General features: G+C 45.5%; 1 protein-coding gene across 1 annotated transcript in view; it reads left to right on the forward strand.

Annotated features, from left to right (window-relative positions):
- Window positions 1–9,820: 9,820 nt before the first annotated feature.
- Window positions 9,821–22,123, forward strand: part of LOC143817623 (uncharacterized) — a 126,933-nt gene continuing 114,630 nt past the window's right edge. The window contains exons 1-2 of the mRNA XM_077299114.1: window positions 9,821–9,950; window positions 11,879–11,952. Coding sequence (XP_077155229.1) covers window positions 9,821–9,950; window positions 11,879–11,952 — 204 coding nt within the window. The remainder of the gene's footprint in view (window positions 9,951–11,878; window positions 11,953–22,123) is intronic.

The raw sequence follows: 22,123 nt of genomic DNA on the forward strand, positions 1-22,123 counted from the left end.
CTGGGGCGGTTTTGTCGCAGAGAAGTTCCGATTGCTCCGTGATGAGACCTTGTGCTTTTTTCTCGTGTAAATTTTCGCCCGCCGAGCGGAATTATGATGTTGGGAATCGGGAGCTTTTGGCCATGAAGTGGGCTTTTGAGGAGTGGCGTCATTGGCTTGAGGGGGCTAGACATCAGGTGGTGGTATTGACTGACCACAAAAATCTAATTTATCTTGAGTCCGCCAGACGCCTGAATCCTAGACAGGCGCGCTGGTCGTTGTTTTTCTCTCGGTTTAATTTTGTGGTGTCCTACCTGCCGGGTTCTAAGAATGTTAAGGCGGATGCCCTTTCTAGGAGTTTTGAGCCTGACTCCCCTGGTAATTCTGAACCTACAGGTATCCTTAAGGATGGAGTGATATTGTCTGCCGTTTCTCCAGACCTGCGGCGGGCCTTGCAGGAGTTTCAGGCGGATAGACCTGATCGTTGCCCACCTGGTAGACTGTTTGTTCCTGATGATTGGACCAGTAAAGTCATTTCTGAGGTTCATTCTTCTGCGTTGGCAGGTCATCCTGGAATCTTTGGTACCAGGGATTTGGTGGCAAGGTCCTTCTGGTGGCCTTCCCTGTCTCGAGATGTGCGAGGCTTCGTGCAGTCTTGTGACGTTTGTGCTCGGGCCAAGCCTTGTTGTTCTCGGGCTAGTGGATTGTTGTTGCCCTTGCCTATCCCGAAGAGGCCCTGGACGCACATCTCGATGGATTTTATTTCGGATCTTCCTGTTTCTCAGAAGATGTCTGTCATCTGGGTGGTGTGTGATCGTTTCTCTAAGATGGTCCATTTGGTTCCCCTGCCTAAGTTGCCTTCTTCTTCCGAGTTGGTTCCTCTGTTTTTTCAAAATGTGGTCCGTTTGCATGGTATTCCGGAGAATATCGTTTCTGACAGAGGTACCCAATTCGTGTCTAGATTTTGGCGAGCATTCTGTGCTAGGATGGGCATAGATTTGTCTTTCTCGTCTGCTTTCCATCCTCAGACTAATGGCCAGACCGAGCGGACGAATCAGACCTTGGAGACATATTTGAGGTGTTTTGTGTCTGCAGATCAGGATGATTGGGTTGCTTTTTTGCCTTTAGCGGAGTTTGCCCTCAATAATCGGGCCAGTTCTGCCACCTTGGTGTCTCCCTTTTTCTGTAATTCGGGGTTTCATCCTCGATTTTCTTCTGGTCAGGTGGAATCTTCGGATTGTCCTGGAGTGGATGCTGTGGTGGAGAGGTTGCATCAGATTTGGGGGCAGGTAGTGGACAATTTGAAGTTGTCCCAGGAGAAGACTCAGCTTTTTGCCAACCGCCGGCGTCGGGTTGGTCCTCGGCTTTGTGTTGGGGACTTGGTGTGGTTGTCTTCTCGTTTTGTCCCTATGAGGGTTTCTTCTCCCAAGTTTAAGCCTCGGTTCATCGGCCCGTACAAGATATTGGAGATTCTTAACCCTGTGTCCTTCCGTTTGGACCTCCCTGCATCTTTTTCTATTCATAATGTTTTTCATCGGTCATTATTGCGCAGGTATGAGGTACCGGTTGTGCCTTCCGTTGAGCCTCCTGCTCCGGTGTTGGTTGAGGGCGAGTTGGAGTACGTTGTGGAAAAAATCTTGGACTCCCGTGTTTCCAGACGGAAACTCCAGTATCTGGTCAAATGGAAGGGATACGGTCAGGAGGATAATTCTTGGGTGACTGCCTCTGATGTTCATGCCTCCGATTTGGTCCGTGCCTTTCATAGGGCTCATCCTGATCGCCCTGGTGGTTCTGGTGAGGGTTCGGTGCCCCCTCCTTGAGGGGGGGGTACTGTTGTGAAATTGGATTTTGGGCTCCCCCGGTGGCCACTGGTGGAATTGAACTGGTGTGCATCATCCTCTCTGTTCACCTGTTTCCATCAGGATGTGGGAGTCGCTATTTAGCCTTGCTCCTCTGTCACTTCCATGCCGGTCAACATTGTAATCAGAAGCCTTTCTGTGCATGTTCCTGCTGCTAGACAACTCCCAGCTAAGTTGGACTTAGTCCTTGTTTGTTTTTGCATTTTGTTCCAGTTCACTGCTGTAGTTTCGTTTCTGTGTCTGGAAAGCTCTTGTGATCTGAAATTGCCACTCTGATGTTATGAGTTAATACTAGAGTCTTAAAGTAATTTCAGGATGGTATTTTGATAGGGTTTTCAGCTGACCATGAAAGTGCCCTTTCTGTCTTCCTGCTATCTAGTAAGCGGACCTCAATTTTGCTAAACCTATTTTCATACTACGTTTGTCATTTCATCTAAAATCACCGCCAATATTTGTGGGGGCCTCTGTCTGCCTTTCGGGGAAATTTCTCTAGAGGTGAGCCAGGACTATATTTTCCTCTGCCAGGATTAGTTAGTCCTCCGGCCGGCGCTGGGCGTCTAGGGATAAACGCAGGCTACGCTACCCGGCTACTGTTAGTTGTGCGGCAGGTTTAGTTCATGGTCAGTTTAGTTTCCATCCTTCCAAGAGCTAGTTCGTATGTTTGCTGGGCTATGTTCTCTTGCCATTGAGAACCATAACAGGTAACATCTGAGTCCAGCCCGATGTCTTACATTCACTTATAGACTTGTATAGGTGCATATGGTCTGATTTGCGGAGCCACTTGCAGCATGCTGCGATTGTTTTCTCATGCCGAATTGCAGATCTTCACTACAAAATAGGTCGAGTGCTATCCAATGAAACATCACATAGCACTCGGCCATGTTATACGCTAATGTGAGCGAGCACATAAGCTGCATCTGTCAAGTGACTTGTACGATGTATCATTGTATGTTTTTCTGATGGCATACCAGGCCGCAGCTGCCCCAGAATTGGAGTATCACATTCGATGCGCCAATTCTGGTGCTTTGCTCTCCTCTTCCCTATTGTCCTGGTGCGGTGTCAATCAGGGTAACGGGGTTTGAGATTGATGTCAGCTGTGATGTCTCAAAAATCACAGCTGGCCTCTAGCTCTGGTGTTAGTAATGGAGAGGTGTCTATCAAACACCCCCATTACTAACCCAGTAACCAAAAATAAAAACACCCTCCTGCTCCCATCATTCCCCCTCTGTGTCTGACGTTTCAGCTCAGCGGGCATGATGATGGCACTTCATCACGACATGCTGTTCTGGGCAGTAGAGCTGCTGAGGAGACACGCTGTTGAGATCAGAGCAGCAGGGGAGAGGTGAGCACAGGTTTTCATTTTTTTTAAAATCAGTGACGATGTGGTGGCCATATTACTGGAGGACAATCGAGGCTGCATTATACTATATGGAACTGGAGGACTATGGGGGCTGCATTATACTATATGTACTATATGGAGCATGGATGACTATGGGGATTGCATTATACTATATGCACTATATGGAGCTTGACAACTATGGGGGCTGCATTATACTATATGGAACTGGAGGACTGTAGGGGCTGCATTATACTATATGGAACTGGAGGACTATGAGGGCCGCATTATACTATATAGATCTGCAGGACTATGGAGGCTGTATCATACTATATGTACTATATGGAACTGGAGGACAATAGGGGCTGCATTATACTATATGTACATACTATATGTACTATATGGAACTGGAGGATAATGGGTGTTGCTTTATGCTATGTGTACAATATGGAGCTGGATAACTATGGGGCTGTATCATACTATATTTACTATATGGAACTGGAGGACAATAGGGGTTGCATTATACTATATGTACTATATGAAACTGGAGGACTATGGGGGCTGCATTATACTAAATGTACTATATGGAGCTGGAGGGCTATGGCGGATGCATCATACTATATGCACTATATGGAAATGGAGGACAATGGGGGCTGCATTATACTATATGTACTATATGGAATTGAAGGACTAAGGCGTGCATTATACTGTATGGAGTACTATGAGGAGTGCATTATACTATATGGAAGAGTATGAGGAGTGCATTATACTATATGGAGGACTATGGGATGTGCATTATACTATAAGGAGGACTATAGGGCAGATTATACTCTATGAAGGACTATGGGGTGCATTATAGTATATGGAGGACTATGGGGAGTGCATTCTACTATATGAAGGACTCTGGGTGTGCATTATACTCTATGGAGGAGTATGGGGTGTGCATTATACTATATGGGGACTATGGGGCACATTATTCTATATGGAGGCCTATGTGAAGGTATTATACTATATGGAGGACTATACAGTGTACATTATACTGTTTGGAGGACTATGGGGAGTGCATTATACTACATGGGAGGATTATAGGGTATGCACTATACTGTATGGAGGATTATGGAGGTGCATTATACTATATGGAGGACTATGAGGGTGCATTATACTATATGCAGGACTAATGGGTGTATTATAGTTTATGGAGGACTATAGTGAGTGGATTATCTGTATGGAGGACTATGGAGGTGCATTATGCTATATGCAGGACTTTTAGGTGCATTATAATCTTACAGAACTATGGGGGTGCAATATGCTGCCTATTCATCGGGTGATTGAATTGTTCATGATAGAACAAAAATCATTGTTCTCGGCAGTACATTGCCCGGTGAAAACTGCACGTAAGCTCCTGATAACATCTGCTAGTGATCGTTCTGTCCCCATCATTCTTTGTCATCCTGTGTAAAGAGACTGGGAAACATGCATCGAATGACTTCAATATTGTAAATCCCGTGTGGTTTAGGGCATATGCACACGTTGCAGATTTGGCTGCGGATCCGCAGCAGTTTTCCATGCGGTGTACAGTACCATGCAAACCTATGGACAACCAAATCAGCTGTGCCCATGCTGCGGAAAATTCCGCGCAGAAACGCTGCGGTTTATTTTCCGCAGCATGTCAATTCTTTGTGCGGAATCCGCAGCATTTTCCACCAATTCCATTATAGGAATCCGCAGTTGTAAAAAGGCAGGCGAAATCCGCAGGTAAAATGCAGGTCATTTTACCTGCGGATTCTGCAGAATCCATGTGGAAAAATCCGCAATGGAATCCGCAACATGTGCGCATACCCTATACATTCTGAACTCAGCCCATGTACACTAAATGCAACCGAAATGTTTCTGTGTGATGGTGTAATATGTTAGCATTTGGGACCCCACTTTAAACTTTTGCCCAGAGACCCACTTTGTCTAAAACCAACCTTTAGAGCAAAAGGACCTTTTGTTCCCCCCAGGCTCCAGGATATGGATGCAAATGCAACCTCTTCACCTAGTGTAGTTATGCCACTGCCTTTAAGAGACTCAGTAACCATATTGCCTTTCTATGAACTGTTTTCTTTGCACATTTGTATTCCTTCCCTCTTCCTGAGTAGGGACCCCAGAATCCATTTTTACACCAAAGGCCCCCTGTATCATATATTTGCAGGCACACAGCTGTCAGATCTTCAGGAACTCCTAGAGTGAACCCACAGTACCACGACAACGAGCCTCCCAAGGGTGAGCTAATCAGGTGGACCACCCCCAATACAGGGAGCGTTAGGGGCAGGCCCGAGGGAGACTATTGCCGCTGAAGTTGATACTCGGGGACAGAAAGTAGGAGCGGGAAAGAGGCTGGATAAGCAGGGTAAAAAGAGGACAAAGAGCATGCTGAGTACGGTGGGAATACAGGACTGGCAGACTAAGGCGTAGGCACAGAGTAGTCTGGTTATGGCGGAGACACAGGGCAGAGAGGCTATGGCGAAGACACAGGCAGACTAACTATGGCGGAGAAACAAGGCAGACTAACTATGGCAGAGACACGGGGCAGACTGACAAGGGCAGAGACACAAGGCAGACTAACTATGGCGGAGACACAAGGCAGACTAACTATGATGGAGACATGGGGCAGACTGGCAATGGCGGAGACACAAGGCAGACTAACTAAGGCGAAGACGCAGAGCAAAGAGGAGACCTGGGTCAAATGAAGGCAAATGACAATCAGGCATGGAGTAGAGGGAGAGGCTACCTGATATAGGGCGAATGGCGAAGAACTTCCGTGTCAGGTAACCTCCAGGATCATGACAGACGACCAGCCAGTGGGAGTGCGCATGCGTGGTCAGAGCAGGGAGCAGGGAACCAGAATCCAGCGAGGAAGCAGGAAGCGAGGAGCCGAACACACATGCCGGAAGCCGGAAGAAGACCCAGAAGAAGCGGCAGCAGAAGCAGCGTGTCGGGACAGGTGAGTATGTAAAATTCCAGGTGCGGGAGGCGTGACAACAGCACACAGATAACATTTGCACACTACTGTGCTTTCTTTGTTACTTGTATATTGAATCTTCTAAAACAGGCATTCTCAAACTTTCACCACTTGGCTCTTCTTCACTAGACTGACCAGGGTGATGCATGGGCTTTTCATCATGGGAGGTGGAAGTTCATGCCAAAAAATATTGCCCAATTTGAAAAATAAAAAAAATTACCTAATTTACTTTTCATTTTTCTCTTGAAAGTTGTAAAAACAAAATATGTACAAATTGAGTCACTTATGTTTCCAACCCAATAATTACTGCAGGCAGAGAATGAATTGTGCAGCTTTTAATAATTTCTATGACAATTGTATAAATTTAGTGAACACTTGACAAATTAAATTGTAACCCAAACTGAACAATTAGGAGAACACACAAAGGCATAGAGTCACATAGTCTATAAATATGATGCAGGTACCAGTTTTAGATTCATATCTTCTGTATGCGAAAAAAAAAATCTGTATCTGTTTTTATAATTATGCCTCATTCTTTTTAAATTCTCTAAATAGCTCTTTTTATAGTATATTACATTTTTTTCTGAATTCTTCTCATTACAAAACATTTTGTTTGTGCAAGAAAATTGTACTAAGTGTCATTATGAATTTCCTTTGCTTTTTTTCTATTCTTCTAAATAAAATTACATTTGTGTTCAGTTGAATAAATATGTAAATTTTCATTGCGCTGCAGAGAAACAACCGAATATTGTTATGAAAGCAACTATTGCTTGTCAAAATTTGGCTTAGTTCTAAACATTTCACAAATATAAAGAAATAACCAAACAAATTATTAAATTGTTGTTCCAGCCATGTGCTATAAATACATTTCCTTGAATTTTTTCTTATTTTCCATAGGTTGAAGATCTTAAACTGAATTTCTACCCTTTTATCATCATGCAGTTTTAAGGGCTAAAATTCTATGTGGATTTAATGTTTAATGTATCTTCATAGTAATCAGTAATTTTTTTTGCTGATACAGCTCCAATTCCTTTACATAAGCATACAGAAAACTTAAAGGGAATCTGTCAACAGGTTTTTGCTACCTCTTCTGAGAGCAGCATAATGTAGAGATATAGACCCTGATTCTAACAATGTGCCACTTAGTTTACTGTGTGAAGCAGATGTGACACAATCAGAATTTTTAGACGTAGCATGTAACAGAGCTTAGAAAGCTGACCCAACCTACACCAGGCTCTCTATGTACATTGTATATTGACAGTGAGCTGCTTATAAGAGGAGGGGGCGTGGTCAGACCAAGGCTCGCTGGAGCTGTAGTTCAGGCAGTGATAATCTTCTGGTGATAAAACATTATTTGTATGGAAACCACCGCACACAGCCTAATAAGTGACAAATCACTAAATTCAGTATCTTAAGCCCCACATCATGCTGTCCTCAGATTACATAGAAAAAAACTGCAAACAAATTCCCTTTAAAACATCACCATTTAGCCTCCAGTTAGAACAAGAAGTAGAATAGAATAAATGAATAAATGGGTCTAGGAGAAGGGAAAACCTATGCCCCGCTACATCAAGAGTAGTGTTTTGCATGCTAAACTTAATGAATACTAATATGGTATGCATTATAATATTAACCCCTTTCTGACATCAGACGTAGCAATCTGTCCATGTGACCTGGGCCTGTTTGACCAAGGATGGATTATTAAGTCCGCACAATCGCTTGAGCACATGAGGGGGGGGGGGTGTAGGCAATCGCCACCGGGTGTCAGCTGATTCTGACCACTCCCGGCACTTTAACCCCTGAAATGCTGCAATCAAACACGATCGCAGCATTTCAGGAGCCGGCAGAGGGCTGACAGCCCCTCTGCCTTTGGATCGGAGACCTCGAGGTGTGATGCATGGTCCCAATTGTTGCCATGGTGACTGTGTAAGGAGGTGAAACACAAGAAGAGTCCGGGGGCGGTTACCTTCTCTGCTCCGTGCCTGGAACCATTGAGCTGTGCTACAGGTTCCCCGGGGGGCAGACTTACAGACCAGGACAGGAAGGAAGCCGGGCAGAGAGCGGGAAAAGTGCTCGCAGGTGGCAGAGCAGCGTGTGCAGCGGTCAGAGCAGGATGCAGCTGCACTCTGGGGAGGAGAGAGGGCTCCCGGTCAGAGGACAAATGCAGGGAGATTGCCCACAAAGACTGCATCTTGTGAGTACATGAAAGCAGACTCTGCTGTGACTGGAGAGGGGTGCCTTGACACCAATGCAGAGACAGTGACCCGTACAGAGACAGTGGCCCGTGCAGAGACTGTGACCCCTGGTACCCACAGTATCAGTGCAGAGCCCTTGATTCCTGTTAAGAGACTTAATAATAGACTGAGCATCATTCTCCCGGGAGAGGCTGTGCTGTTAAAGCTAAAGACTCAGAGCCAAGGGGACGCCGTTTGCCTAGCAGCCCCTCTGTCTATCACATTAACTCCCAAAACCCCAGGCTGCGGGTTCCTAGAGACTACACAGCTCACGGATAACAGAGGGATGACAAGTGCCGCTGTTTCTCGGCGCCTACGTTGGAGAAGACAACCCTACAAGCAAGTCCTCATCAGACTGATAAGTGTTTTCTCAAGAAATTCCGTTTACTACTGCTATACTGCTTCCCATATATTTTGCACCGTTATTTTATCAGTTTATATTCTACTGTTTTCTCCCTGCGAGGAGAATATTGTCCCTGTTAATAAATCCCCCTCAACAGTTGGTCTGTCTGTTCCATGGTGACATACTCTACCCTGTACTCTATTACACTTGGCGTAGTCGGCAGGATGTCACACGGTAACGTGGAAAGGGCAGACCAAGCAGTTGGGGAAGGCCCCAGGTCTAGCATCTCCCTGGGAGCCATGTTGGTTAACCTGCCAAAATTCTCGGGGAGCAATGTCATGTTGTGGAGTTGGACGGAGCACATCCGAGGGATGATGCGGATGCATCCTATGATGGCGGCTCTGCAGGTGGAAATAGCTGTGATGGCCCTAGAGGGGGATGCACGGGACTCTGTTATGCTCACACCCCCAGGTGAGAGATACCCTGGACAAAGTATTACGTATTCTTGAGGAGAGGTGTGGGATCAATTGACGTTGTGCTGCGAGACCAACTGGTGACAGGCTTGCGAGATGTTTTGATGAAACAGGGCCTATGAGAGCGCATGCGAGTAAAGCCAGATATGATCTTCTCTGAGGTCGGGAGTGAGGCACGCACGCGCGAGCAAGAGCAAGGGGTGATAGTGCCAGTGGGGAAGGTCTGGAGCAGGGAGGTAACTGCCCCTCAATGGTAGAAGACTTGAAGACAGAGGGTCCGTGAGGAAGTGGCTGAATATAAGAAGACCCCTGCTGCAGAGTACAGCCCTCCGGTGAGAGAAAGAGAGACCACTCCCAAAGTGAGACTAGTGCCACTCGGCGAAGAAGACTGCCTACATGCTACAATTGCGGAACACCCAGTCAAAATGAAGAGGAGGCGATATGGACCCGAGATTCACAGCTGAAGATAAGAAGAATTTGGGAGGAGATTGAGAGTCTGGGGAGATCCCTTACTGCCGTTTTGGGGGCCTGCGGCATATCCCGAGGCAATGTGGGGAAGCAGCCAGAGGGAAATAGAGGAGAAGCGTGCAGCATGAAGAAGGGTTCAGTGGTGGCTCCAGAGTGTCACTCCGTATCCTGGGGTGAAGAGCAACCGCAGATGAGAGATGTCTCCCACCGAGATCGACAATCCAGACCAAAGCGTTCTCCAGACAGACGCAGATGTGAGTGCTGGGCATGCAGAAGGGTGAGACACCTGTCCAGAAATTGCCCTACCCAAGAAAAGCAGTGGCAGAGATCTGTTCATCCCTCTGAGGGTCCTGCTAACTGGAGGGAACATTGCCCCTGTAGGGAATGGTACGGCAGGAAGAGAAGAGTTCCACCTAGGACAAAACAGTACCACAATGTTGGACGCCTAGGAGAGATGGAGAAGGTGTCATGAATCTCTGGAGGAATTACTGCGCTGTCCCGATGCGTGAAGGCGAGCCTGGTGGAACTCCAGCCTGGGTCTGAAGGTTTTGTCTGTGAGACTCAGCCAGGAGGAAAGAAAGGGACGTCCACTCGAGAAGACCACCGAAGTGCTTTACTACCTTGCCCAGCACGAGTTCCCAAAGAAGGAGAGAAAGTGCCAAGTGTTCCTGTGACGCTCGTTTTTGAGGTCCTCGTCGATGAGAAGGAGGAACCACTAATATTGTCCCCTGAGATGAAGAGTGTGCTGGCTGTCAGCTCACAAGATCCTGATCGGACGGAGGACATGGGACAGCTGTGTGAGACAGGGTGTGTGGTTGAGAAGCCCTGGGAAGTGATGCCCGCAGAGCCCGGCGCAGATGACAAAGAATCCGGCTTGCATGGTCTTAATTCATCTGATTCTAGTTTGGACAAGAATGCTCCTGTCAAAGAGAGGGGGAGCTATGGAGAAGAATTACTTGTACTAAGCCCCCAAACTGAGGAGCTCAAGCAAGAGGCCCCTAGAGTTTCCGATAACGACAAGGAAAAGGATGAATCATCTATGCAGACATCTGCTAGCGGCAAAGCTAAGAAGAAGAAGAAAAAGAGGACAGCAGTTGTCGATGAAGTAGAGGTGCTGTTCATGAGTCAGGTTGAGATATGCCTCCTCTACTTCATCGACAACTGCTGTCCTCTTCCTCTTTTTCTTCTTCTTCTTCTTAGCTTTGCCGCTAGCAGATGTCTGCTGTTTGGCGCCGCAGCTGCATGTGACACGGCTGTGTGACAGTTACAACACTTGTATGCAGAGCCTATTTGTTGGGTTGTCCATGCATATGTTGTGACTGTCACACAGCAGCGACGGCGCCCAACAGCTGATTATCGGGGGCGCTCCAGGTATCCGTGTTCCCAATGCAGCTATTCGGGAAGTGCTATATTCTGATAAGGACTAATCTGAAGCTATTCGCTCATCCCTACTCCCAATATCGGAAGTAGGGCTTGCATCTATCCTGAGGATAGGGGAACAATGACATTATGGCATGTTTCTGTCAGTGGACTATACATTTATTTGTGTAGGGTTCTGACAATTCCTGAGCAAGTACATTTGTGAGTTCAGTCTTATTTACTAAAACTTCAACTCCAGGATCCTTTTAAACATAAATTCAAGAGAAACTAATACAGTGTAAGTTAAAGTTGAAGTAAAATTTAATTACGCTCCTTTTTTAAGAAACGTATAATGTTGGTGATTCTGGTGAATATTTATTGCTGAGTGAACTGTTTTGTAAATTATGTTCAGTTATCTAAATATGGTAACAGTAAAAAATACTTTGATATATTGGTATGATAACATGTTTGTAGACATTTTTCTGTGTATCTTTCTGCTGGTGGTACGGAAAGAACCTTAGGGACTTCTACGCTCGTCCTAGAATTGCAGGGTAGTGTGGGATTTCTAAAGAACTTTTAAAGAAGAATAAAGAAGTCATCTAAGAGGATTTACAAACATAGACCAACCAAGATGAAACAACTCCAACTGCAAAGAGGGAGAACAGAGTTGGTCTTTGAAGATCCCTTACTGCCTTCAACTCATCCACTGAGCAATATTTCATGTATATTTCTATGTTAAGTAGTTCCAATATCTCCCCTTAGATGTTACCCCTCCTGGGTGATCTTGTTCCCTTTTATCTCCCTCTCCTTTTCCCTTATGTAGCTCTTCTTCACTCCAGTTTTCCCACAAAAGAGACAGAGAAAGTATTCTTTACTCATCCGATCACTGAATCACACGTAATATACTTCATTCAATGTTCTCAAACTTAGCACATTCATGAAGTAGGCCATTTTTTTAGGTTCTGCAGCTGGGCAGGAAATAATGTACTGTTGTACTGCTTCATATTTGTGTGGGTGTTGTGGCAAACAGCGATCATCAGTTGCAATGTAAACAGCGCAGATGGGAAATAAATGTGTGAAAAGCAAAACTGCTGAGATTTTCATTTGTTTGAAGGCAACTGCTAATACAAAAATCTGAAACCTTTACTATTCCATAAATATTCATTAAGCACGCTCCATGTTGTTCCTTGTAGACACCTTTAACCCTATAATGTCCAGGATATTTTTCATTTGTGCTCTTAGTTGTTTTCTGCCCCTTGATCCAAGAGCCACAACTTTTCAATTTTTTTTTAACTTAGCCATATGAGTAGAGATAAGCAAATCAATTTGACACATTTGAATTAGTATAGAATTCTACTCAATTTCATTGGTCAAGATGAATTCAAACAATTTGCGATTTGATTTTCATGAAACACGCACCCCCAAAAATGCAGCCAAAGTTTTTTATGCATTATAGATTACCTTAGCTACAGAAGGCTCACATGTCCTCAGATGCAATGCAGGCTTCCTCATAATGCTTTGCAGCTATCTCATCCCATGATACAATTCCAAAAATCAGAAGATACTGTCATAGGCCTGTTTCACACATCAGTGGCTCCGATACATGTAGTGACAGTTTTCTCACGTACCAGAGACACTGACACATGTAGACCCATTAAAATGAATTGGTCTGTGCACATGTCAGCGTGTTTTCACGGACCGTGTGTCCATGTGCAAAACACGCAGACATGTCAGTTTTTATCTGGACACACAGCCCGCAAAACGTGCCACACACGTGCACATAGAGAACAGTGTATACTGTCCTCCGCGTGCACAGATGGCCGCGAGGGAAGCAGCGATACTGTAAGCCGCTGTTCCCCTGTGTGTGGTGCTGAAGCTGGCTCTCATCCATTGTCCCCTGCTCTGCTGGTGAGCAGCGCGAGCAGGGGAGAATGAATGAAAGAAAAAAACGACATGGGGTCCCCCCTATATTTTACAACCAACCCGGCAAAACTCATAGGTGCGGGCTGCTGTTCTCAGGCTGGTAAGGGGCCATGGATATTGGCCCCCCCAGCCTAAAAAAAAGCAGCCCACAGCTGCCCAGAAAAAGCGTAACTATTAGATGCACCAATTCTGGAGCTTTGCCTGGTTCTTCCCACTGCCCTGTTGCAGTGGCATATGGGGTAATGAGGGGTTAATGTCACTTTCCTATTGTAAGCTGACATTAAGCAGGCTTAGTAATGGAGAGGTGTCAATAAGACACCTCTCCATTACTAATACTACAGTTATTAAAGGGTTAATAAAACACACACAGTAAGAAAAAAGTCTTCTAATGAAATAAAACAATTCACACACTTTTTCCATCTTTATTCTTCTGCTATGCCAAGCAAATCCATCATTCTCTTGTAATAAATAATAAAATAAAAAAACAATAATATACCTATACCTGTCCACCGTACAGTCAAGTCCCATGCAGTAATCCATATCCGGGGGCATTTACATTTTACAACCAGGAGCGCTGCTAATGCAACCACTCCTGGCTGTAAATGACTGGGGAATTAATGAAATCATTGGAGCGCCACCGATGCTGCGCCCCCTGGCGGCATGAACTCAAATGAACTCTTCAATGTGGGAAAATCATTTGAGTTCATGCCGCCAGGGGCGCAGCTTCGGTGATGTCACTGCTGTTCACCGATGCTCTGCTCCAATCATTTCATTCAGGAATGTAGACACTTAACTGTGAATGTATTTTTTTCACACAAGTTTTACTAATACAATTTGACTACGGTATGCACCACAACTATATTGCAGCCTGCTGCCATATTTTACTTTTGGTATAAATACAGTATCTACCTACTTAGCATTTCTTGTTATGTCTTTTGGCAAGGGTTAAATAACTGAAGTTGACAAGAGTTAATTACAATTTTGTGCAAAATGAATGGTAAAAGAAAAAGTTGCAATAACAATAGATGGGGTATAGAAAAAACCCTCATCACAGCTAAGAATATGAGAGCTGCAAGCTGCAGCAGAAGCATCACCACTGGCACCAGCTGGCTGGGCAGTAGTACTACCAATTGCAGGCTACAATATACTGCCCAATACTCACTAGTGAGAAACTCGGATGAGTCTTGCATGTCAATACCCGGCACTGCACCCGGCACTCAGATCGGAGGGGGCTGCCGGGTATTGACGAGCGAGACTCATCAGAGTTTCTCGCAGGTGAACATGAGCCCTTTGTCTACTGCTAGCGTAATATCGAGGAGGAAGCTGAGGGCGTAATTGAATAGATTGCACGTCACTGATCTTAAGGATGATGTTACCTCTGTCAGCTACACCATCAGTTTGAGTCAGTGTTATACCCAGAATGGTCTGCATGATCATAAATGACTAAGGGATTATTTTTGTGTTATGGTTTAATTTAAAAAATAAATAAAAAATATAATATGTTAGTGCACTGTGTTATTGCCACATCCCAACTGAAAGATTTTTTCCATTCAAACCATTCATGTTACCATTCAATATGTTTGTGTTTTAGGTTTTGTTTTAGTGGTGCTCATTGTGCAGCAAAAAATACCTGGAAATTTGATTATTTTGCCTCAAAGGGATTGGATATAGTTGTCCAAGACATCAAAGTGTTACACATGTGTTTTCACTGTAATTAAAGGCTTTCGGCAGTATTCTAATTACATTGAAATTGATTTACTGCTTGTCAAATTTTTGGGAAGAAATTGTCAAACCTGACAAATTTAAATAAAAAAAATGTGATCATCTCTTTTCTTTTTTTTTTGCAGGATGAGTTTCAATTTTGAATAGCACTGTTCATATTAATCTGCAATGTATTGGAAAAAAGAAAAATTCCAAGTTGTGGGTCAACTGCAAGAAAACAAAAACGCAAGTTTTTGGGGTTTTGTTTTTGCAGCATTGTGTTGCAAAAATGACATTGCAACATGATTAAGGTCAGAACTATTCTGGTAATACCAAACTTGTCCTGTTTATTTATTATTGTAGTGAAGAAAACAAAATTCAGAAATTTATGAAAAAACTTAAAATTTGTTTGTGTCACCAGTTTCTAAAAAACAGAACTTTTTCATTTTTACTTTTATGGAGCGGTTTGTGGACTTGATTTTTTTGTTTAGCTGTGCTGACATTTTTATTTATACCAATTTTAAGTACATATGGTATTTTGTTGGCTTTGTAATGCATTTGCTTTGGCAAGTTCTAACACATTTCTTCAAAAGATATGCAATTTTTTTTCTCTGAATGGAGACTGTATTGGTTAGCTAGAAAAGCTGAGCAGCCTGTGTGTTGGAGCTAAAGAGAAACATGTGGAAGCTGGAGCCTATTGAGTATGAACTCTACATGGAGTTGAACACTTCTTTTTGCTACTAGAATCTGCTGGAGCTCAGGCTGAAGGTGATGCTGAGACTAGTACGGCTGTATGTCTTGCTTGTGTAAAGTTTTCTCTGGGAGAGGACTGTTCAGGTGAGCTCCCACTGACATATATTTGCCTTCTGAATGAACTGATTATTTGCTATTACCGTATTTTCCGACCTTTTAACCCCTGAAAATCTTCTTAAAAGTCAGGGGTCATCTTATATGCCGGGTGTCGTCTTTATAGGGTGGGTGCGGACCAATGTGCATATGGCGGGGGGGAGTGGTCCCCATGACGAAGAGAAGGGCCGTCTCACAGGGAAGGTGTAAGCGGAGTATCCCCCTATTGCCTCATTGTGCCAGCGATGCTCTCTGTGGGTCTCTTTGCTGGGGGGCGGCAGCGGCGGCTCCTCTTTATGCAGCATGGGGGTTCTGTGCTGGGGCGGCGGCAGCTCTTTGTGCAGCGTCGGGGCTTCGCTGGCATTTCCTCAAAGTCCGGAGGCCCCGGCAGCTCTATTACTGCGATGCGGTGGCCTCTGGGAAAATGGCCGCTGGAGACGGCGCATGCTCAGATTCAGATCTTGTCCCGAGCAATGAGTATACTCGCTCATCACTAATGACCACCCGTTGGACCTTATTCTCTGAATCTGCCTGTAAATACTGTACATTCTGCCATTCACCAAATAAAGGTTTGGTTTTTATGAACCTCGTATCTCCTGGATTAATTGCTGTTCTAGTTCCAGAAGAATTATTCCTGGAGTCAGAAGAGGCTTGTAGTAGTAAGTGAGAAGCATCACATACTCAGTAGCGCACCAGGTCTGGGACACACCTTGTCTTTAGGATGCTAGAGCGAGTAGGGACCGAAGCTCGCCCACGACTACCAAGCTTGGGCATTTTACACGAACACCCAATTGAAGCACCTTTAAATCATGTAAGTAGTGAACAGCCTGAATTGCAAAAGTAGCTCTGAGTGCTGAAAGTCTTTAATTTTCATTGAGCCTTAGAACAACATGAAAATATTATAATCTTACCATGTATACTTTATAGTATTGTCCTTTGTAGTTTGTAGATTCTCTTGAGGAGAATTTGTAGTCTTTTATTCACTGTATATCTGGTCCACAGACCAGGAAGGTAGTTTAAGTAGTTGTATACTTAGAGTTGCAGCCCGGTCATGGGCTCTGTTTTTTTACAAGTTAGCTAGCTTTCTCTGCTACACTCTTCTTTCCTCACTTCTTTAGGCCGGTTTCAAACGTCAGTGGCTCCGGTACGTGTGGTGACAGTTTCCTCATGTACCGGAGACACTGACACACGTAGACACATTAAAATGAATGTGTCTCTGCACATGTCAGCGTGTTTTCACGGACCGTGTGTCCGTGTGCAAAACACAGGGACATGTCAGTGTTCATGGGAGCGCACGGATCACACGGAGCCATTAAAGTCAATGGGTGCGTGTAAACCTGTACCACACACGGATGCCGTCTCTGTGCGTTTTTAAAGTCATAGGGTTAAAATTGAAACAAATTGTTTCAAAACACGGACAGCACACGGACAGCACACGGATGACACATGGATGACACGCGGATGGCCTAAGTGCACACCCGGACACATGGACACGGATAGCTCCGGGACTGTTTCTTCACGTACCGGAAAAATCTGGAAGTGTGAGACTGGCCTTATACGAGAGAGAAAGAGAGATAACTGAAAGAAGACTAAAATAGCTCTGAATACCAAAGAAGATGTTGGTAAGTGAGTATATATTAACAAACTACATTATATACACATACTGTATACACACATTTAGGGAGTGCTTCTTTAAGGGGGACCTAGACTTTCAAGTAACTTTTCAGAACAAGCTGTCATTTGTGTTTATATAAGGAGTAACACTATTTCTGGTATTTATATGACGATTATCTAATTTGTAATTGACTCTGAGTAGATTGGTGGAGACTAGCTGCCATGATGTTTCCCACACACTAATGACACAGGAGAGATTCCTGCTCTTTTTCTCTTTGGTATATTAGCTGTGGATCCAATAATAGATAGGCTACATAGCTGGAATCTCCACGATTCTCACATTGTACCTCCTTCCTCCCAACACCTCATCCCTCTCCATAAACTTCCATAAAGGGAACCTGTCACCTGAATTTGGTGGGACCAGTTTTGGGTCATATGGGCGGGGTTTTCGGGTGTTTGATTCACCCTTTCCTTACCCGCTGGCTGCATGCTGGCCGCAATATTGGATTGAAGTTCATTCTCTGTCCTCCGGAGTACACAGGCAATATTGGTGTACTGACCGGGGTCAGATTGGAGAGAGAGACATTGCGTCTGGGCACCTATGAGGCCAAGGGGTGTCCAGGAACCCGTAAAAGTTGCCAACGGGTAACGGTCTGAAAACCGTGTATTATACTGACCGGGGTCAGTGAGAAATTGTGTTTGGCCTGTAAAGCCGGGTGTGTAACGGTCTGAAAACTGTGTATTATGCTGACCGGGATCAGTGAGAAATTGTGTTTGGGCTGTAAAGCCGGGTGTGTAACAGACCGGAGTCTGTGTTGTTCTGACCGGGGTCAGTGAGAGACTGTGTTTTTCTATAAATCACGTGTGCAGGTGCTTGCTGTGGACCGGCGAGTCCATGTATTTCTTTTTTTTTGTCTTTGATCAACTTGCTGTGGCTCGGCGGGGCCACGAAGACTGAAGGCGTCTGGTGGTAACTCGGCGGGGTTACGAAGTTTGCTGTGGATCGGCGGGTCCACGAAGGTGACAAGCGGCTTGCTGTGGATCGGCGGGTCCACGAAGTCTGCGGTTGAGCCGTGCAGCGCGGTTGCAGCGAGGGGTTCCGCAGTGGCAGGAGCTGCAGTGGCGGTGGCAGCAGCTTGTGATCGGCACCCGGAGGTGTCGGAGATTTGTGTCTGCAGCAGGAGCTGTAGCAGTGCCGGCAGGAGCTGGTGAAGTTTTGAAAAACAAAAACAAAACATTATTTGTGCTCCAGGTTGTGCAGACTCTTAAAGGGCTAGTGCAAGCCCAGAGACATTCTGGTGCACGCTGCGAACTGGGGTCTGATAGTACTGTTGGGTGTACCCCAGGGAAAGGGCGGTAACCCGAACAGGGGTAGTAGCCCAAAAAGGGGCGGCAATCAGTGAGGAGTCACAACTGTGTCCTTTTTGGCTTGATGGAGAGTGTGTGCGGGGGTTGATAGACCCGGGGAGAGAAGCGTCTTTGCTGGGAACCCTTCCAGGAAATTCTGTGTCACCTGGGGACACTAAATGTCTTCAGGTAGCCATTCTCTACATTGTCGCAGCTAATGTTTCCACATACCATGAGGTGGCTGTAGTCCCGAATTTGCCGTGTCCTATGGTAATAGGACAGGATTTGGAAGCACTGTGGGACTGGTGGAAAAAGGGTGAAGTGTCTGTGGAATTGATGTGTATAAAAATTAATGCAGAGAATGCACCCCCTATAGTTGACAGTCCTAAGTCAGGCATGACCAAGGAAAATGGTGGAGGGTCCCAACTTACGGACATGACGTCACCTAATGTGTGCCACAATATGACTGTTAGTGGTGTGATGGATAAAATGTGTGGAGCTGACTCCCGGAAAGAGTGTGACTTGGGGGTTCACCATACTGTGGGGTATGACACAGACTATGCTGGTGACTGTGACTCTGAGGAAGTAAGGGAGTACAGTAAAGAAGAGCCCCACCAGAAGGAAAAGTCCTCCCGTCGCCGGAGACGTAAAGGATGCAAAGAAGTGGTACCAGTTGCACCTTGTGAAGAGCTGGAGGGGGCCACCAATGGAATGGGGCCTGAAGTAGATACCACCTCACGTGATGAAAGCTCAGCCAATCCAGAGGATGGAGGGAGCGAGCTAAGCATGGTCCAAGAGGCTGTGGATACCCGTTTGAAGCAAGAGGAGCTTTGGAGATAGGCTGCTGAGTGCCGTGTGAGAGCCTAATAGAAGAAAGTCATTGGAAGGAATGGTCATGCCATGCAAGAGATGGTGGATACATCTGGAAGCTGGTGATGTTCAGAGGAAGTTGGCTCTGAAAGCTGAACAAAATGGGTGTCTAGTGACAGCTGAAGAGAAGGAGAGTTCCTTGTTCAGATGTACGATAGACGTACCTGAGGACCTGAGAGAGGCCTGTGCCAGGAAGTCTATGCATGAAGAGTTCAGGAAGGCTGTGGGGGCATGTGGGGTGAATTGGTCCCCAGAGACTAATCAGTCCATTATGCTGTCCACAGCTTATGTCACAGCTAAGAGGGTAGCTACCCTGAGTGATTTGCATCGGAGACCCGGTAGCGGACGTGATGACAAAGAGTCAGTCCAGACAGGTTGTATGGGTGTAAGGGGATTGTGACGCCAGATTGACCATGTTGCCCAAATCCGACTGACACGAGATGACAAGGTGTCGTCTTTATTAAAGGGTGTGACGTAAATGGTTGACGAATGCCGATGAAAGGGTTCAGTAACAGGCCCTGACTTTGACAGACAGTTTGACTGTCAGGGACGACAGAGAAGGATCTCTGGTCGGGTAATAGAAAGTGCCAAGCCCCACGGCTTTAGGCAGAGGGGGGGAATATGTGGCATAGCGACTGGTCATGTGATTGATGGACAGTAGGTATCGCAGAGGTGGGGGGCCCTGTGATGGAAGCCTGGGTATGTTTTGCTCAAGCAGATCTACTGCTGAGGGATTTGTTTACGTTGGGAGGCTTCCAGGTGATTGGAGAGATGGGTGGGTTCAGTCACCTACAAACCCACCCAAAGAGGCGTGTCTGAACACGTAAGATGGTTTTGTGTGTAAGGACCTGTGGTGATGTCACGCTCACCTGACTAGCCATGTGACAGGTACCTGGGTGTGGTTACACCTATGTAAAGAGGTGTGTGTAGCACATGGAGAGAGTGTGTGGGTGTGTGTCAGGGTGGACACACTTCCAGGTGTCTTGGCTGGACACTGCAGAGTGGCCTGTGTGTTGGACGGTTCCATGTGGGGACAGACGTCCTGAACAACACACAGAGACCATCTTTAGGCTGGAGAGCCTACGTGCTGGACATAGCACGGTCTGTGTGCCCACAGACGTGAGAGAGCGGAGCTCTACTATGGACATTGGGGAATCACCTGTCTGACATAAGACTGTTTACCTGTTGTTCCTGTTGCAATGTGGTTTATGGAGCAATAAACCCTGTGAACTTTTAAGGAAATGTGTCTCCTGAGTGTCATCCGCCGCACCTAAGCGAGTGTCCCCTAGACCCGTAGCGGGTGAAATGCTACAATTCCCTATCAGTTTGTCTTGGAAATGTGGGAAGAAAACAGAGAACCCAGAGGAAACCCACGCAAACACTGGGAGAACATACAAACTTCTTGCAGATGTTGTACTTGATGGGATTTGAACCCAGGACCCCAGCGCTGCAAGGCTGCAGTGATAACCACTGAGCCACTTTTCTCTGCATTTTTCAATATGCCGGGTGTCGAGAAAAATTGCACATTTTGTTCAAAAATATTGTGTATCTGGGATTTAAACTGCTCTTGGAATAAATTGATTTTTATAACTTCAGGCCACTTTTTTCATATGCGAGAGCAATCTGATAACAAATGTTTCCCAATCGTGCCCTGCAGGCCCTATCAGCAGGATGCAAGTCCCATGTACAGAAAGCTATATCCTACAATGTGAACACAGATTAACATGACCTCCTGATGGGTGTTACATTATGTTGCTGCCGCTGTAGAAAGATGTATAGTAGAATCAATGCACTAAATCTCTGGCTGGTTTTTGCCTAGATACGAACCTTTAATGTTAAATATCTATATATATATAATCGTCTAAGGGTCACTTCTGTCAGTCTGTTTGTCTGTCTGTCACGGAAATCCGGTGTCACTGATTGGTCGCGGCCGGCGGCTGGCTCGCGACGCTCCGAGCCATGCATTGCGGTCTCACGAGATGATGACGTAGCGGTCTCGCGAGACCGCTACATCATCATCTCGCGAGACCGCAATGCATTCTTGGGACCGGAGCGTTGCGAGGAACATCGCTAAGCGTCTCGCCTGGATCCGGGAGCCGCCGGAAGGTGAGTGTATAACTATTTTTTATTTTACTTCTTTTTTTTAACAGGGATATGGTGCCCACATTGCTATATACTACGTGGGCTGTGTTATATACTGCATGGGCTGTGTTATATACTATGTCTCTGTGCTATATACTACATGGGCTGTGCTATATACTACATCGCTGTGCTATATATTACGTGGGTTGTGTTATATACTGCATGAGCTGTGTTATATACTGCGTCTCTGTGCTATATACTAAGTGGGCTGTGCAATATATTACGTAGCTGGGCAATATACTACACGGCTGTGTTATATACTGCGTGAGCTGTGCTATATACTACGTGAGCTGTGCTATATACTACGTGAGCTGTGCTATATACTACGTGAGCTGTGCTATATACTATGTGAGCTGTGCTATATACTACGTAGCTGTGCAATATACATGGCTGGGCATATACTACGTGGCTGTGCTATATACTACATGGCTGTGTTATATACTACATGGCCTGTGTTATATACTAAGTGGGCTGTGTTATATACTACGTGGGCTGTGCTATTTACTGCATGGGCTGTGTTATACACTGTGTGGGTTGTGCTATATACTATGTGGGCTGTTATACACTGCGTGGGCTATGTTATATACCACGTGTGTTGTGTTATACATTGCGTGAGCTGTGCTAT

This window comes from Ranitomeya variabilis, chromosome 3, assembly GCF_051348905.1.
Source record: "Ranitomeya variabilis isolate aRanVar5 chromosome 3, aRanVar5.hap1, whole genome shotgun sequence".
Lineage (NCBI taxonomy): Eukaryota > Metazoa > Chordata > Amphibia > Anura > Dendrobatidae > Ranitomeya > Ranitomeya variabilis.